We start from the raw sequence: 19,476 nt of genomic DNA, 5'->3' as shown, positions 1-19,476 counted from the left end.
TAGAAATCAAGACCTGATTTTAAGAAAAAAGTTATTGATGGAGTCCTTTGCTTGCCCTCCACACACTTACTCAGCTGGTAAATGGCATTTATTGAGTGTTTACTGAGTGCAGAGCACTGTACTAAGTGCTTGGGAAAGTACAACAGAATTAGTAGATGTGATCCCTGCCCACGAGGACATTTTAGTTTATATTTAATAGGAATATGTCTAGAAAGCTTCAGTGGATCATCTTGTGATTTCAAGGGGTGTCTTGAATTACATGATGCTCTTGGAATTAAAACAAATTTAATGTACAGAAGCTTTATGTCACATATTTAATATTTTGAAGTGCAAGAGGGTAATATTTCATTATGGTAGTGTGTCGTTGAAAATTGTCTAACAGCTTTCCTGAAGTGTGACTTTGGGCAAGCCATTTCACTTCTCTACGCCTCAAGCACCTCATCTATAAAATGGAGATAAAATACCTGTTTTCCTTCTTAAACTATGAGCCCAATAAGGGACAGAAACTTTGTCAAATTCTGATTACCTTGCATTGACCCCAATACTTAGTTCAGTTCTTGGCCCAGGGATAGCACTTAACAGACACCAATATTATTATTATATGGGAGACAAACACACAACTCTATATTATCAACTGGTGATAGCACTATGTCTGAATGTTAGAAAAATTTAGCTCAACTTATAATGGTTTATACTTTGAATTTGTATAGCATTTTTGTTTTTCAAAAGCATTTTCAATTCTATTGTTTTAATTTTGTCCTCCAATGACCCTGATAGGTAGAGGCAGGATTTAATATCCTTATGTTACTTATAAGGAAACGGGCACAGAGAAATGAATTATTTTACTAAAGGCAGAGCTAAAATTTAAGACCAGATCTCCTCATATAGAGAAGGCAGCAAGGGCCTACAGAGATAGCATAGAACGCTTTGTCGAGACCTTTGTTAGATTCCAAGTTCTGCCACTGGCTTATTATGTGATCTTGAGCAAGTCACTAACATTTTGGGCAGTTTCCTCTTCTATGCAATAGAGATTAGATAGTTTATAAGTTCCTTGTGGAACAGGGATTGTGTCTGATCGCATAAATTTGTATCTACCACACTGCGTGGCATATAGTAAGTGTTTAATAACTGCCATAATTGCTATTACTTCTTAATCCAAGCTCTTCCCATAGGCCTACTTCATGCCCACTGCCCGGCATGTGAGATCCCTGGTATAAACACATGGATGAGGAGTTTAATAACTTGAAGTGTGAATTTTGTCATTCAGACAAGAGCTCTTGTATACCCTGGACTTTCTGCCTGTATTTGAGGCAATATTATTTAAAGGCAGATGACATCAGTAGGACTTATGCTGCCTGTAATGTTGTCTTCTGAATAGCACCGAAAAATACTCATTCATTGTCATTCTATGCAGAAACGAGAGTGGGATGAGGGTGAGGAAAACAGTTGGTAAAATTACAAAGAGGATTCTGTCTTCTAAACTAAGTCTGGGTAGGCTCAATTTTTAATCACACAGTTCACTCAGTCATTGTTGAAGTAGGTTTTTTCTGGGGCTGGAGCAACCCAGTGGAGTAGCTTATAGATTCTCTACTCCATTTAGGTGGCAGGTGTTCAATTCTGATTTTGTAGGTCAGGAGTGGAATATCCACAAGGGGAATTACTGGTAAATTAACAATCATTCCTAATAGCTTAGCAGCAAAGCTTACTTTGCAAAGCAAGTACCTAGGGAAATGTCAGGGAAAAACATTACAACTCTAATTCTTGGATAAACCCATTGGATGGGATTAAAAAGTGATTATTGAAAACTTTCTTGGTAGATGAGATATTGTCTTCTAAATAGAAACCAATTCAGCACAAGTGGATATTTCAGCCACTAGAATCCTGGTTTATGTGCTTACCGATCTGAGTTGCTTGTCTCTGCTTCATTAACCTTTCTTCGTTAGGAAGATGAATGTATGGATGTTCAGGAAATCTTTCTCTTTCTACTAAAGCTGTCAGAAAGCTGGAGTTACATTCGAATCTAGTTAGGCTGCTCTTAGGAGTGCTACCTAATTCAGGGAGGGATATAGTGATGTCTGTATGATGCGAAGTTGGGTGACTGAAAGTGATGCCACAGAAGTCTGACACAAAGAGAATTCTAATGCAAAGTCCCATTACAGATCCATTCCCAAAACTAATCTGCAGTGGGTAGTGTAAATGCCTCCCTCAGACCCTCCACTGAGGACCTAAATTCTCTCTCCCTCTACCACTTTCATGAACACTTAAACCATATAGTGCCAATCTTCCTCTTTTATTTCCCCACTTTTATCAGGAGAGTCAGGGCTGGAGGCAAACCAGAAAATGTGGGGTTCTGATTAAGGACACCGTTGTTAAAAGTAACTTCAAATGGATTTTTGTTTAATTCCTTGAGTTCTAGGTATGAGTAACTCAAGTAGAGAATAAGTGCCTGAGCATCTTGCTTTGTATTATGTAAAGAAGATTAGCTCTGACCTGCTTTTTAAATACACTTGATTTTCTCTATTATGCTTTTATTTTTTTAAGGTATTTGTTAAGCACTTACTATATGCCAGGCATTGTATCTAACTGCTGGTGTAGATAAAAGCTTGCCACATTGGACACAGTCCCTATTCCTCCTGGGGCTCACAGTCTTAACCCCCAATTTACAGATGAGGTAACTGAGGCACAGAGAAGTGAAGAGACTTGCCAAAGGTCATACAGCAGACAAATGGCTGACCTAAGATTAGAACCCAGGTCCTTCGGACTCCGAGGCCTGTGGTCTGTCCACTAGGACACGGTGCTTTTCCAAGTGCTTTCACATTACTTATTTTATTTTTTGTCCTCACAGAGAAGCAATGGTGGTGTAGTGGATAGAGCCCGTCCTAGGAGTCAGAAGGTTCTGGGTTCTAGTCCCGGCTCTGCCACTTGTCTGTTGTGTTCCCTTGGGCATGTCACTTCACGTCTCTGTGCCTCAGTTTCCTCATTTGTAAAATGAGGGTTGTGACTGTGAGCCCCACACTGGGACAGGGACTGTGTCCAACCCGATTTGCTTGTATCCACCCCAGTGCTTAGTAGAGTGCCTGGCACATAGTAAGCACTTAACGAATAACATAATTACTATTGAAGGCTGAGAAGCAGCATGGCATAGTGGATAGAGCTCCAGTCTGGGAGTCAGAAGGCCATGGGTTCTAATCGTAACTCTGCCACTTATCTGCTGTGTGCCCTTGGGCAAGTCACTTAGCTTCTCTGTGCCTCAGTGATCTCATCTGTAAAATGGGGATTGAGACTGTGAACCCCATGTGGGACAGGGGCTGTGTCAACCCAATTTGCTCGTTTTTGTCTCCGTGCTTAGTACAGTGCCTGGCACAAAGTAAGTGCTTAACAAATACCATTATTATTATTATCCCTGTGAGGACAAAAAACACAGGCCTTATTATTGCCATTTTACTGAGGCAGAGAGGTTAAGTGACCTGCCCAATTTAATGCAGCAGGCTGATCAGTGGCAGAGAAGAATGTAGAATACAGATCCTTTGACTCTGCAATGTGAACTCTTTCCCCTAATGGACAGGCACACACTGACTTTAAACTGAACCTTTAGCCAAATTGACCAAGATAACTACAGTGAAAACAAGCAGACAAATTTATAATTGTGTTATTGTTAGTGGGATAAATTAATCAGGAAAGTGATTCCAGTGTAACAATTTGATAAAAGATAAAGTTTGTGAGACTATTAACGTAAGATGGAAGCTCAGACACATTTGGAGACAAAGAAGGAAATATCACCATTGTAGATTTGTATGACACTGCTATTTTGCTCATGTGATACTGATTTTTTAAAAATTAAATCTCATTAAGTCGATAAACTCTACATATAGATTGTTAGTAACAATAATAATAATAATAATAGTGCCATTTGTTAAGCGCTTACAATGTGCCAAGCATTGTTCTAAGTGCTGGGGGGATATAAGGTAATCAGGTTGTCCCACATTAGGCTCACAATCTTAATCCCCACTTTACAGATGATGTAACTGAGGCCCAGAGAAGTTAAGTGACTTGCCCAAAGTCACACAGCTGACAAGTGGAGGAATCAGGATTAGAACCCATGACCTCTGACTCCCAAGCCCGTGCTCTTTCCACCGAGCCATGCTGCTTCTCTAAGAATTTCTACTTGGGGCTGTGATTGCGTTCCTGTCTAAAAGTAAGAACCACATGTGGACTCATCTCAGCCCAAGGACTTTATATTTGGCTTAATAACCTGCCACAGTCTGAATCCCTCATTTCATCCTCCTAATACACTTTTCCTAATCATCTCTCTCAGTTAATTACTTTCTTTAAATGGAGGGCATCCATAGTTTGATCATTTTTGAGAAGTGTTTTGCTTCTCTCATACTGTTTTCAGCTATCACCAACCCAGACACAAAGGATAGTATGATTAATATCCTTTAATTATGAATATCCTTCCAAATAGTGCAGTGCTCTAACTCATAAGCTATTAAAAGTACATTTTAGGTATGAGCAGATATATGCTAAGACACCATTCCACGGCCATTATGGGTCTTCATAATTATTTTCTATTTCTTAGTCAGGTTATAGACACATTTGTCAGGGAGTTGCAGTCTCTTCATCACCATAGAAGTTGCTCCAATCCATGTGAATTAGAAAAAAAAAAACCTAGAAAAATGGGTGGCCAACTTTATGCACATTGTGGTATGTCTGGCAGATGGACATTAGGAAATTCAATGTATTTGAAATGTAATTATTTGTACAAGTTCAAGCAAAGCCAAGGTGCTATAGTTCACTAATGAAAATGTAAATATTTCTAATTTTCACAATGCTTGGATCCATAGAATCCAGTTAGTACCATTCCTTACAAACAAAAAATGAGTCCTATTCATCTAGAATTTCAGAGATGGATAATAATAATAATGATAATAATGTTGGTATTTGTTAAGTGCTTCCTATGTGCCAAGAACTGTTCTAAGTGCTGGGGTAGATACAAGGTAATCGGGTTGTCCCACGTGGAGCTCACAGTGTTCATCCCCATTTTACAGTTGAAGTAACTGAGGCAGAGAGAAATTAAGTGCAGTTATGCCTTACCTGCTGCAGGGTTAGAAGCAATCCCCTATTCTCTCTACTTTATATGCTTACATGAAGCAGACATCACCTACTTCAAGAACAGAACAGTGAATTTAAGCATAAATTAACTATATGTCACTGACCTCTCCACACCTCTTCAATAGGCATCACAATTTAGGAGGCATGTAACAGACCTGTAAAAGGCACTGAGATGGGCAAACAAGATGATTTGGGGGATGGAACAGATCAACTAAGACAATAAAAGAGAAAGATTAGGGCACTTCTATTTGGAAAGATGATGACCAAGTGACATGGTTGAAGACTATCTTGATGGATGTGGGCAGGGTAAACAGAAAACTGATGCTTATGAAATCATACGATGTGGGGATTAAGGGAAAATTTTCAAACTTCAAGTTGTTACTAATTAAATTGAAACTAAGGCTCTTAAATATTAAAGAAAAATGAGAAGTTAATCCATTAGATCCAACGAGTCTGCCATATACTTTTAACCACTACATTCTACACTATTCCTTAAACAGCCAATTATAAGCTTAATGAACATAGCTATTGATACACAGCTTTTGCCCATGGTAATTAATATGATCTCATTAAAAATGTTATGTTGACTGCAAAGATGTTGAATCAATTATTTAAATTACTTCAAATTCCTCCCTCTTAAAGTTTTTCTTAGCTGTTTCATCAAAACATATTGAAATCCAAAGAGAACCTGACAGAGTTTTTGTTTTTTAATGGCATTTATTAAGCGCTTACTATGTGCAATGCACTGTTCTAAGCGCTGGGGAGGTTATAAGGTGATCAGGTTGTCCCACGAGGGCTCACAGTCTTAATCCCCATTTTACAGATGAGGTAACTGAGGCACAGAGAAGTTAAGTGACTTGCCCAAAGTCGCACAGCTGACAATTGGCAGAGCTGGGATTTGAACCCATGACCTCTGACTCCAAAGCCCGTGCTCTTTCCACTGAGCCACGCTGCTTCACATAGGAAGAGTGCGCTTCCCCTCTTTAATCCTTTCTCCTACCAAACAAGAAAAACTATCACAATATATCACCAATATTATGTGTTTATACTTATGTCCTTTATGTGAAAAAAAACTTGGATCCAGGTAGAGAAAATAGTCAACTGTTCAGTTGATTTTCCATCCTTCATACTAGACCTAATTTACCTAATTTTCTTAGTGACTGGGTATTTGCAACCTTAAATCAAACTACTACTTCATCATCCCAGGTAGATAGGTGTTTTGACCTTAGTATCATTGCTTTTGTAGGTAATGGTGATAATTGTATTTGTTAAGTGCTCACTATGTGCCAGGCACTATATTAAGTGCAGATGAGAACTCTAAAGGCAATACTGTCTCTGGAATGCCAAGAGTCACTTACAGTTACCATATGTCTGTCTGGAATTCAGTCATTGTACTTGATCACTTCTGAAATTTAATGTTCCTCTTAAATATCTCTAAACTTTTTTTTTAGTTGTTTAATAAAATAGCCCAGATTGTGCACACGTGTCAAATGAATGGTTGAAGCTGCAGTGATGAAATTCAGTGCCTGAAAATGACAGTTCCATTTTCACCTCCTCAGGTGATGTGTGCTTGTGATATTTGAAAACAGTCTGTGAAAGACTCGTGTTTAAAGATGTCACAATTTGGTTTATTATTTTCAAATATCTCTGAAGCCGATGGGCAAACACACAGACAGGGGGAAGAAAACTAGCTGTATTACCCTACCAAAAACTACTTCTCGCAAGCAATTAGAATCTGCTTCTTCAAACAGAGAAAAATGAGGAAACTGAAAATTTAAGAAGGACAATATAGGCAAGCCTCCGGAAATACAAAAAAACTAGATTGACTTGGAACGATTAGAAAATTGTCTTAAGTCAAGCACTGTTGCATCTTGTGAAAGTCTCAAATATGTCAAGATAGCTGAAAATCCCACTTTAAATGACTGTAAGCTGCTCTATTGTGGAAATTTAGTCTGCTAAACAGCTATCAGAGGTTCCTCATTTCCTGCCTGATAAGATTGGCCTGTTTTTTTTCCAGGCATAAAATGCAATTTCTAAGAGAATTGTAAAGAGTGGGTCGGTTTCAAACTATTTTCTCTTCATTCCAATAGAGTGATATGGCATAATGGGTTATTTAAAAATGTGCGCAGTGTACCCAATATTAAAATACTGAAAACACTCAGGTTATTTCTGCTCTCACTAGCCTTAGGAAAACTTAATATTGACATAGTAATCTGAGAAACTGAAATATTTAAACAATACCAGCCTACTTTCTGTGAATTCTGTCTTGTTGAATTAGAATTAGAAACTTACGTTTTCTGATAAAGACTGTTTCTTGGCCTAAAAAGCACTACTAGAAGGCGGAAAATTGCAAAAAGCCATCTGCAATCTCTTTTGGGGACTTATTCTGATACTTGTGTGAAATATTTCATATTACCAAAATTCAACCAGAAATGGGTCTTTTAAAAGTGAACTCATATGAAACGAAAGAAAAATCTGATGAAGAGGGAACATTATCATCCTATAATTGAACAGTGAAAAAGGAAGTATGATGTATCAATTATCTGCAAATGGGAATGAATTACAGATTAATTGCAAATTCTAATGTAATTTGTTTCAAAAACATACTTGTGTAATGAAATTAAAGATAGGTAAAATAATAAAAAAGTAGTCTGGCTAGGAAGTAGACGTGGGGGTACAAGGACATAGTTCTGTTTATAGTTTATTCAGTCATTCATTAATTGAGCGCTTACTGTGTGCAGAGCACTGTACTAAGTGCTTGGGAAGTACAAGTTGGCAACATATAGAGATGGCCCCTACCCAACAATGAGCTCACAGTCTAGAAAGCAGCGTGAAGCAGCGTGGCTCAGTGGAAAGAGCATGGGCTTTGGAATCAGAGGTCATGGGTTCGAATCCCGACTCCGCCGCATGTCTGCTTTGTGACCTTGTGCAAGTCACTTAACTTCTCTGAGCCTCAGTTACCTCATCTGTAAAATGGGGATGAAGACTGTGAGCCCCACGTGGGACAACTTGATCACCTTGTATCCCCCCCAGCACTTAGAACAGTGTTCTGCACATAGTAAGTGCTTAACAAATGCCATCATTATTATTATTATATTATTAGAAAGGGGAGACAGACAATAAAATAGTTTCTTTAGTATTTTTTATAAATTCAACACTGAAATATTTAACAAAGTGAAATCACCTTAGAATGTCGATTAAGATTGAAATTCAGAAGTATATTGTTCCTTTTTGTCTATAAAAATCATTTCAGAATGATTAGCTTTTAGTTCATTCATTCGTTCAATCATATTTATCGAGCCCGTACTGTGTGCAGAGCACTGTACTAAGCACTTGGAAAGTACAATTCAGCAATGAAAGGAGACAATCCCTGCCCACACCAGGCTTACATCTAATTATAATAGTGAGATCTGCTGAGGGACAGCTATTGAATGAATATAAGATTCCTCAGTATCTCTGGTCCTGGAGACTTGAGGTGTTCTGACCAGTTGCTTTTAGGGGCCACAGTTGTCTTTTAAAAAATGCTCACATATTCTAACTGGCATTTTGCTTTTAAAGGTGACTGTTCATGCATCATAGTGATAAAAATAATAATGGCATGTATTAAGCACTTGTTATATGCCAAGCACTGTGCTAAATTGCAGGATTCATTCTATTCATTCTAATCCCCGCTCCACCGCTAGTCTGCTGTGTGACCTTGGGCAAGTCACTTCACTTCTCTGGGCCTCAGTTACCTTATCTGTAAAATGGGGATTGAGATTGTGAGCCCCACATGGGACAGGGACTATATCCAACCCGACTTGCTGGTATTCATCCCAGCACTTAGTGTAGTGCCTGGCACATAGAAAGTGCTTAACTAATACCATGATTATTACTAATTATGATTAGGCCACACTGCACCTCTCTTATTAAGAAATACAAAATTACTATTCCTATAAATTCTGACAAGAAAAAAATAATCCTGCAAAAGCAAGCTCAATCAATCAGTTGTATTTATTGTTTTTACTGTTATAGAAGAAAATGTATACATTATGCATTCTGATTGACTTTAAATTTATATTTGTTCTATCTAGAAGATCTTACCTCTTCACAGATATTACAGGATGGTGGTAAAATATTTATTGGATTGCTTAATACTTTATTAGTTCTTAGCAATAAACCTGTGTTTCCTATTTTCTTTCTTTAGAACAAAAGCCTGAAAAACAAACTCCTCTCAGGAAGTAAGCTTTGTGGTATCCATGCAGAAGAGGTGAGCTTTATTCTTACTCTCCTAATTTAGCAGATGTGTCAATAATTCTTTGTCTTATGGACTTAGATAAGCAATAAAGAATGGTCTGTTATTATTTAACACATAATAGCTGCATCATATCTGAATTTCTGAGCTATATCTCCTACTATTACTTTGTCTTACAATTTTATCTTTAGCTTGGTCTAGCATTAAATTCTATAAATATTTTCTCCAGATTCCTTGGATCATCTCCATTTTTTCTTTCCATTTTTGTCCGTGGTACTGATCCATGAAACTGGAGTTATTCTGCTGCTTCTTGTTTTCGTGTGTGGGAGGGTGGATGTTGAGGGGTTGCACAAGAAGTCTGAATTTGGCCTACTACTCTGAGAGAAGGTGAATTGGCTAAAAGGCTGCTGGTAACAGTGGGAAAGCCATGCATCAGCCTATTGTACACCAAGCAGTTAGGTCCATAAATTCTTCCATTTTACAATAGAAAAGGAGAAATGCAAAAATAATGTTTTAGTTAATTGAAAACTGAATAGATTGCTGGAGAAAATCTGCAGTTTAGGATAATGATGATGCCCCTGACTTCTAATTTTTATGCTTTTTAATGCCATTTCTTCCTTGCCTACCATCTTTCCTGCCAAACCGTAACTTTCTTATTGTCCCTACCTGAAAAGAATATTACTTAAAACTCATTCAGTTTCTTACCTTTAAATCTATCTGATACATAACTATAAGGCAAAAGCAGAGATGATCACTTACATACTCCTAGGCTATCAAAAATTGGATGGCAAATTCACAAATAGTTTTAATGTTTCTAGATTCTTATTCTGAGAATGTTTTGACTATTTCTTTCTCTAGTCCTCAGGGTACGTACTATTGCTGAATCTTCAGCACTATCTAGTTTCAGAATGCCTCAAATGCCTTGCATATCATTTAGATTTGCTACCTGATTCTCATTATAACTCTGAATAACATGCCTAGGATTCAGAAGCTGACAAAATAGCCTATATTTAACTGGAGAATTTGGACTTTGACCTTCCAGTCATCATCCAATTAGTACCCTGTGGTTAATTTAATTATTTATATTATGATATTTTTAAGTGCTTACTATGTGTCAAGCACTGTTGTAAGCACAGGGGTAGATAGATACAAGTTAATCAGTTTGGACACAGTGCCTGCCCTATATGGGGCTCACAGTCTAGAGGAGAGGGAGAACAGATTTTTTTTTACAGATGAGGAAACTGAAGCACAGAGATGTTTAGTGGCTTGCCTAAGGTTACACAGCAGGCAAGTGGCGGCATTAGAATCCAGGTCCTCTGACTCCCCGACTGGAGCTCTTTCAATTATTCAGTCAATTAATCAATCATATTTATTGAATGCTTACTGTGTACAGAACACTGTACTAAGCACTTGAGAGAGTAAATTTAAGAGTTGAGTATCTGCTAGGCTACGGTGCTACTGAACATTGCTATAATCAAATTCATTCCACATAGTTCATGCTGTGAAAATGATCTTATCCAGATCCAATGTCATCTTTGAAGCTACAGATAACAAGGCTTCCTACCATTTATAATTTACATATTTTTAAAATATAAAATGTGCAGAAGCTATAAAATTTTTGTTCACTCTAAGAGACCATTCTGACTTCAAAAGAATCATAAACAACACATTTACACAGTAGGGATATGGTAAAAAGCAAAAATATAAAGCTGGGAATATGACAGATAGATGTTTGTTCTTTAAAATGATAGAAGACTTGCAAAACAGGAACTGACAGAGATAAAATGTAATGCAGGAAGAAGGTAGCACGATTTGAATCTCATTCCACTGATCTATTTCTGAGCAAGGCACTGGATCTAGTTATCTGGGCCATAGTTTGGTAGAAAAGATGAGGCTACGTAAATACAAGCTGTAGGCTCAGTGTGGGCAGGGAACGTGTCGACCAACTCTGTTATATTGTTACATGTACTCTTCCACAGCAAATAATAAATACAACTGAATGATTTGATTGATTGATTAAATGTGAGATATTGAGTGGCCAGTGACCACTGGACTGTCATACGAACTTTTGATCATTTCTTCACGAATGGAGGAAGGTGAGGTGATAGTTGAGGTGATAGTATTCCCACCCTCTGCCACCCACATTCTGCCTTGATCCACAACAACTTTCGGAAACCTATCCAAACTCCTGCTGTAACTGGATCTAAGGACAGCTGGTGCTGATCCATGGCACCAAATCCTGCATCTGCCTCAGAAGGCTCATTTCTGCCAGTTCCTCAATGAAAATAGGAGCCCTATTCATAGAACTGACAAAGAATTTACTGATTTCTCAGAAACAGGAATTACAGTTGTATTGGCTCCACTGTGTGAAATAATTCATGTGCCAAGAGGTCCTCTTTCAATTCCCTGGAATCTCCGGTTCTCACTCCCACCTGCCCCAGTGGTGATGTGTCTATGGTGTTTGCCATGCTAAAACCTTTTGTCAGTGAACTGAGTTACAGACTCTTCGCTAATACATTCAATTTGAATTCAGCTGCCTTTTCATGGTTCTCTGCAGCAACGTCTGTTAATAAATCAAGAATTTTGAAGCATTTACTAGCATCTAGAAATTTAACAAATTGCATAGTGTACATTTACTAATAAATGTTTTGGAGGCTGTGTGCTCACTCAATAGACCCTCAGGGAAGAACCTAGGCATCAGGGAACTACCCAGAATGGGATTGTTGAACACTCCTGGGTCTGTTTATTAGTAATACAGCACAACTACCAGCCCTGGAGTTTGAAGAAAGCATTTTAATGACCAGAAAACCTTTCACTTCTAGCGAGAAATTTCTACATGTAGGTCTTTTTTTTCCCAAGAGTTAGAATCTGATTGCATAAGTTTCATTTGCCTCCTCAAGATAATTGCTTCCTATCCACTGTAGCTTGTCTTTTTGTGAATGTAGCCCAAGATCAACTCTACAAATGAGTGTAAAGTAAATCCTTTGGCCTCCCTGAAACTACCTTGATTTCATAAGGGGCTTTTATTTCCAAAGCACGGTCACATTATTTAAGTGAATTTTGTCCTCACAACATCCCAGCGAGATTAGGAAAGGGAGGAATGAATATCCCCATTTTGCAAATGGGGTATTTAGGTGGATGTAGTTCAAGTGAGTGCCCAACATTACAGAAAAGGCAAGCAGAGTAGCCCAGTGGAAAGAGCATAGGCCTGGGTGTCAGAGCTCCTGGGTTCTAATCCCAGCTCTACCATTTGTCTGCTGTGTGGCCTTAGTAAAGTTAGTTATATTAGCTGTGCCTCAGTTTCCTCATTTGTCAAATGGGGATAAAATTCTACTTTGTGAGTCATGTGGGACAGGCTGATTATGTTGTATCTACCCCAGTGCTTTGTGTAGTACTGGGCACATAGTAAGTGCTAAACGAATACCAAAAAATGAAAGAAAGATAAGCAGCAGAGCCTTTATTAGTAGGGGTTCTCTGTCTCCTGGACTCATTCTCATTCCACTATATCAAAATGATACCCTCGAGATCTTTGAAACTCACAATCTTCTTCTTCATATTGTTCTGAAAAAGGGCTGCATTGATTATTTGCCTTTTAGATTATCACTCTAGTGTTCAGTGTTGTCAGTTATTCTTCCTGTCACATTCATGTCAAAGGCCTCCTTATGCCTAGAGATCAGCCCAAGCCTTCGCCACAGAGGCTTTGAGATGATTGACTGAAATTTGGCTGTGAATACATATTTTCCACTGATTTAGAAAGCAGTGAAATTAGATGTGGAATTAGAGAAACTGTAGTGTACCAGAACTATGTTGGAACCCATCATATGCAAAATGCAAAAGTCAGGGAAATATTCACAACAAATCATATTGCTTTTGTATGGCTAGTACATCAGTGATTGTCCTGATGATTTCCAGGCCCAAAGGGCTTTTACTGCCCAATCAGTAATTTTTACTTTAGCTAGGAAGGTATGGAGGTACAAGGACCCACTGTGGACACAGCTCATAGTTTCTGCATGTCTACTTACCCTGTTACATAGTGTACAGTAAGTGCTCAGTAAATATGATGGACTGATTCTACAGAAAGTCTATGACCTCTGTCTCCGAACTCCAGTTTAACCACAGATGCCCAGCTTTCCAATAAATTTAAATAATTGAAACTAAATGCCCATTCATCCTTTATTGGATGATATGTTGATATACGGACAATTCAACCTCCAACCTTTTCAATTAAATTGGATTAGCCTCAGAGTGAAAATATGCATGGAAGCCTCACTGCCACTGTCCACCACTTCATTCATTCATTCATTCATACATTCAATCGTATTTATTGAGCCCATACTGTGTGCAAAGCACTGTATTAAGTGCTTGGGAGAATACAGTATAACAATAAACAGACACATTTGAACAACTGTTTGTATATTTAACTTTTGTTGCTGAAAACTTCCTTTGAAATCATTCTGCATCCTGGCTTTATGTGTTCTAGGGAGCAAATAAAGTTACTGAGTATATTTTCTCAACAAACCTTTGAAAAGTTTTCACAGAAGAAACAGAAAAAAATTGGGCATGAAGAAAATTACTTCTGGAACAAGCACCATAATTTTGCAAAGTTTTGACAAGAAAAAATGGAAATATCTGAGGAAAAACTCAATTGTCCTCTCTTCTACAAATAATTATACATTTTACCATAAGTAGAATATGTAACAAAGTCACACAAAAGGTTTCACATTTATTTAGCTCCTCAGATTTTCCAATTACATCACTTATCCACACTCCTTTCTTGCCACTTCACCAACTCCCAGCTCCTTATATGAATAGAAGATTAAACAACCTGGGCATGAAACATTGGGGCAATTAATGAAATTGTGCTATTCCCCTTTTAATGTTGTGGCATCTTTTTACCAGATTTATTCTGGTCGTTTTCCTTTGTGTGTGATTCAGAAGTATAACAGGCTTTATGTTTTTACTTCTAGAATTTGATTGGGTAGCTCATTGACTTTGTAGCCCATTTAAGCCTTGTTTCTCATGCCTTTTATTTCCTCCATGTTTTCTAAAATGTGAATTATTTAAGGTACTAATTGATTCTCTGGTCTTCCAGTCAAAAAAAATCCAAGCCCAATTGAAGGAGCTACGTTATGGAAAAAAAGATTTGGTTTTTAAGGTGAGTTACTGAAATGAGTTCATATAAAGTTTTTCCTATTGATAATGTAACATTGAAAGCATCCTGAAAGATGGGTGGCTATATTTAAATTCTGCCTGTGGATTATTTTATTGGTTCTTTGCTCCTCTCCTTTTTTTTTAATTGACATCTTCATCATTTTCATTGTCATCTTAAATTTTTATTAAGTGCAGCAATTGCAGTGAGTAGTGGGACGATTACGGACTGTGAGCCCGTTGTTGGGTAGAGACCGTCTCTATATATTGCCAACTTGTACTTCCCAAGCACTTAGTACAGTGCTCTGCACACAGTAAGCGCTCAATTAATATGATTGAATGAATGAATGAATGGTCCCTGTCCCAAAAGTTGCTCACAATCAAACTTGGAAAACAGGCAAAGTCCAGCTGGGAGGAATAAAAACTAAAGAAAAATAAAATTTATCAATTGACAATAAAGAAACAGCAAATAATACATCAGTGAGTTATTGTTTGTTAGAAGGTATTCCTTGAGCAACTCACTGTTTCATTCATTCATTCAATCGTATTTATTTCAGGCAAATCAATCAATCAATCAATCGTATTTATTGAGTGCTTACTGTGTGCAGAGCACTGTACTAAGTGCTTGGGAAGTACAAGTTGGCAACATATAGACACAGTCCCTACCCAACAGTGGGCTCACAGTCTAAAAGGGGGAGACAGAGAACAAAACCAAGCATACTAACAAAATAAAATAAATAGAATAGATATGTACAAGTAAAATAAATAGAGTAATAAATATGTACAAACATATATACATATATACAGGTGCTGTGGGGAAGGGAAGGAAGTAAGATGGGGGGATGGAGAGGGGACGAGGGGGAGAGGAAGGTAGGGGCTCAGTCTGGGAAGGCCTCCTGGAGGAGGTGAGCTCTCAGTAGGGCCTTGGCAAATGATAGTGAATGAGAACTAGCCATAAATTTCCTGCACTTTAAAGTCTGTACCTTTGTGCTCGGTGGGGATTCTACAAATGGTGGCAGGTGGGGAGAGAAAGGGTCACCCCAATCTTCAGGTGGATTCCCACAGCCCCCGATCTCTGGTGGTGAAGAGTGTTTTCAGATCTTTGCTTCTATGGAGAATGAACATCTCCTTGTTTAATTTAACTCTGAGAAGCAGAGACAGAGATATGAAGGGGAAAGGAGGGAAGAATGAAGAAGAAACTCCAATTCTAACCGGTGACCCACATGGAATTGCACTGAGGGGAGGCAGATATTAGCTGCTTCTTGACAGAATTTGCGGTAGGCCCATCCACTCCTTTGAAATCGAAAGGAACAAGAGATAGAGTCAAGATGTTGGCTGTAGTGGATACTGGCCAAAAATCAGTATGGAGACTGTGACCCTGTGAGAAGAGCAATTCAGTGGCTCAGGAATTGTAACCCTTTCACTGCTCCAGGGGATCCCCTAAGTAGACTAGGTAGGCCAGGCAGAATGAGAGTTGCATGATTCTCCCTCATGTGCCTCTGGGATTGGGGGTGAGAAAAATGGAGGGGATGGCAGAGACTGAACAGCAGGGAGGCTGAGGACATTTACCATCTTTTACATTCTTGCCCTACATTTTCTCCCCCCAGTCTTTTCCTCTCTCCTTCCATCCTCTTCTTTTCCTTCTTCTCCTGTTCTTTTTCTATCCTCCCTCCTAGTCTCTCCCTTCTTTTTTCTATCAAGCCACCCCTTTTCTGCCCCCTCAATACTAAACCCCTACTGTCTTGCCCATGTTCGCTTCCTTCCACTCAAGTAGAAAAGATAGCATTCCTAAAACGAAGACCCCAAGGGAATATGACTGACACTAAAGACTTTGTTTGGGTTCTTTCACCAGCAATTTTAATCATTAACTTCAATACCCCTTCTAAAACTTGTCTGGGGATCAGAATAAGTAGGGAAGGGCTTCAGCTGATAAGGGGATTTAAATGCAATTCCTGCTATTGTTCTTTCAATATGTCCTTGCTTTTTAAAGCTGTAAATGGCCCAAATTCTTATAGTTGGTTTCTGGAGTAATTAACTGCAGTAAATCCTGGAGAAACACTTTCAGCTCTCCATCACCAAGAAGCAGCATGGCCTAGTAGAAAAAGCACGGGCATAGGAGGCAGAGGACCTGAGTTCTAATGCGGCTCTGCCACTTGTCTGCCTTGTAACCTTGGGCAAATCACGTAACTTTTTGTGCCTTAGTTACGTCATTTGTAAACAGAAATTAAAATTGTGAGCCCCATGTGGGTTATGGACTGTGTCCAAACTGATTAACTTATGTCTACCCCATCACTTACAACAGGGCCTTGTACCATTAAAATAAGTTAAAAAGAATGAAGGCAAAATATTGACTCCTTGTAACATACATTTTTTTAATTTATGAGGCTTTAATTCTCTGTTTCTAATCCTTAACAAAGACAGTGAGTTCTTCTGAATTTAGTTTCCTCACATCTTTCCATTACATTAGACACACAAAAATCCTGTATAGGAATTTTTGTATTCAAATTATCGTTGAATATGATATTTCCTCAGGTACACAAGTGTGTGATTCCATTAAACTATGAGTTATTATGGGTTGGTAAGCTTCAGGCAACGTTCTTTGATCACATTCCATCTGTTTAAAAGCATCATTTTATGCACCCCCTATCGCTACTTCCTCTATTGGTTCCCATAGACTGAATCTGATTGGGAAGCACACCAACCAGTCTGCCAGTTGGGATGCAGTGCCATAAACCTGCTGTCCATAAAGCCACACTGCCTTCAGGGAGCTCTTCGAAAATCCTTGTGAACGACTCCACCTTTCCTCTCTTACCCAGATCCCTACAAAGAGCTCTTTATCTTTGTAATTGGGTCCCAAACCATTTCAGGATTGTTGAAATATTTGTCTTATTTACAGCTTTCTGTTGCAATCCTAAGGAAAACAGTTTTGAACAGAAATCTGCAGTGAAATACCAGTCCAAGTGGGTAACTTGTTAGTGTCATTTTTAAAGAACTAGTTATATTTAATTTCAGGGATTTCTCCTCTTCTGTTTCTATTGCTTGCAACAGCCCCCATTCAAACCACCCAACCCAGCACCACCCTCCCTATTACATGCCATTTAAGCCAAATTATTTCGAATGAATGCGGTCTCTCTATCCCTTTTACTCTAAACATATCCACTACACACATACACACACACACACACACACACAAGCACGCACAAATGCACACACACACACACACACCCTGCTTTAACCAGTAAAGAAAAAACAATAAATCCATTCTGTATGTTTGCCTCTCTGGATTGCCAGTACTGAGTTTCACATTTCACATGTTGATTGTTTTGTGAAGTGGAAACCTTTGTTACATAATAACCTTCCAATTAGTCTCTAAAGGCAACACTGCAAAATACTTTCCAAGTTCTAATTGAAGTTAGTGGGGCTTTGAGGCGTGAAATATATTTGGCAGTGTTGCCTGTTATCAAGTGAATTTGATATTTGTTTCCTCTTTGCAACATATGTAGTCCTCCCTACCATGAGAGTGACATAGGTTCACTGGACTTTGTAACTCAGCAACACCTCGTCATACTCCTTTGCTAAAAATCAGGCATTAGAATTCACTTAACTGTTTCCTCCTCTGATTCCCATTCTTCAAGTCCTTTCTGAGTTATTTGGTCTACCAAACAATGGCATATTTGGTAGAGAGTTTTGTATTGTTGAAAATTCACTTTGTGATACAAATCTTCAAGGGCAATTCTATGATTAGGTACCAACCCAAAACTAGAGAGGACTATACTCCTTGACTCCTTACCATCGTCTTTAAAGCATTCAATCAGCTCTCTCTCTCCTACTTTGCCTCTCAAACCACCCAACCCACACATTTCATTCCCCTAATGTCAAACGTATTCATTGTATCATGATTTCAACTATCTCACCAATGACCCCTTGTCCACATCTTTCCTCTGGCCTGGAACACCCTCTGTCTTCATATACAATGGACTACCAATCTCCCCACCTTCAAAGCCTAATTAAAATCGTATCTCCTCCAAGAGGCATTCTCTATCAAAGCCCTCATCCCCTCTACTCCCTCTCCTGTTTGCATCACCTATGCACTTTAATTTGTACCCTTTAAGTACTAAATGTTCACCCCACCTTCAGTCCCAGAACTTAGACACAAAGCAGTAATTTATTTGAATATCTACCTACCTCTTTATACTGTAAGGTAATTGTGGTCAGGGAACACATCTACCAACTCTGTTGCATTGTTCTCTCCCAGGTACTTATTACAGAGCTCCTCACTCAGTAAGTGCTTAATAATTGTCATTGATTGATCAATTGATTGATTGAACTATTACCAGACGCTAAATTCATTCACTTATTCAATCATATTTATTGAGCACTTACTGTGTGCAGAGCACTGTACTAAGCGCTTGGGAAGTACAGTCACCAACATATAGAGACGGTCCCTACCCAACAACAGGCTCACAGTCTAGAAATGTTAGGATGTAACAAGAAAAGACATTAGCAGTGCAAATTTCCAGCCCACATTCCTGCACTAACATGGTGAAAGGATTGTTCAGTTTTCTCAGACTGTTAGATTTTTCACTTTTCCAAAAAGCACATATTCTGCATAAAAGGACATAAACAATGGGCTTCTTTTTTATATCAATCCCCAAATCATTTGTACATGTCAAACCTTATTTCAGAAGAGGCTGTCCTTATAGCTCTTAATTTTCTATATTTTAAATTTGAATGTTGCTGTTTCTAGTATTCAGTTCCATTAAACTTTCCCTTTATGTCTGATATCATCACTATAACCCCCATCAATCATTCCCATAAATTATCTTTGACACCTCCCTCTTTTTTCAACCACCATATTCAGCCTACCAACAAATCCTGTCAGTCCTCCCTTTATGACATTTTGAGAATATGCCCCTTTTTCTCAATCCCAACTGCCATGATACTAGTCCAGCATTCATCATATCCCAAATCTGCTACTGAAT

The 19,476-nt window shown here is 38.5% G+C and overlaps 1 protein-coding gene across 3 annotated transcripts in view; it reads left to right on the top strand.

Moving 5' to 3' along the window:
* The window catches only part of LUZP2 (leucine zipper protein 2), a 356,281-nt gene that overhangs the window by 251,644 nt on the left and 85,161 nt on the right, over positions 1-19,476 (top strand). For 2 of the 3 annotated variants that reach the window (XM_038765103.1, XM_038765101.1), the window contains exons 6-7: positions 9,299-9,361; positions 14,439-14,501. In XM_038765103.1, the coding sequence (XP_038621031.1) occupies positions 9,299-9,361; positions 14,439-14,501 (126 nt within the window). The remainder of the gene's footprint in view (positions 1-9,298; positions 9,362-14,438; positions 14,502-19,476) is intronic. The other variant, XM_038765102.1, reaches the window with a different exon arrangement.

The sequence above is a fragment of the Tachyglossus aculeatus genome, chromosome 22 (assembly GCF_015852505.1).
Source record: "Tachyglossus aculeatus isolate mTacAcu1 chromosome 22, mTacAcu1.pri, whole genome shotgun sequence".
NCBI lineage: Eukaryota > Metazoa > Chordata > Mammalia > Monotremata > Tachyglossidae > Tachyglossus > Tachyglossus aculeatus.
This window is presented reverse-complemented; position numbering and strand designations above follow the sequence as displayed.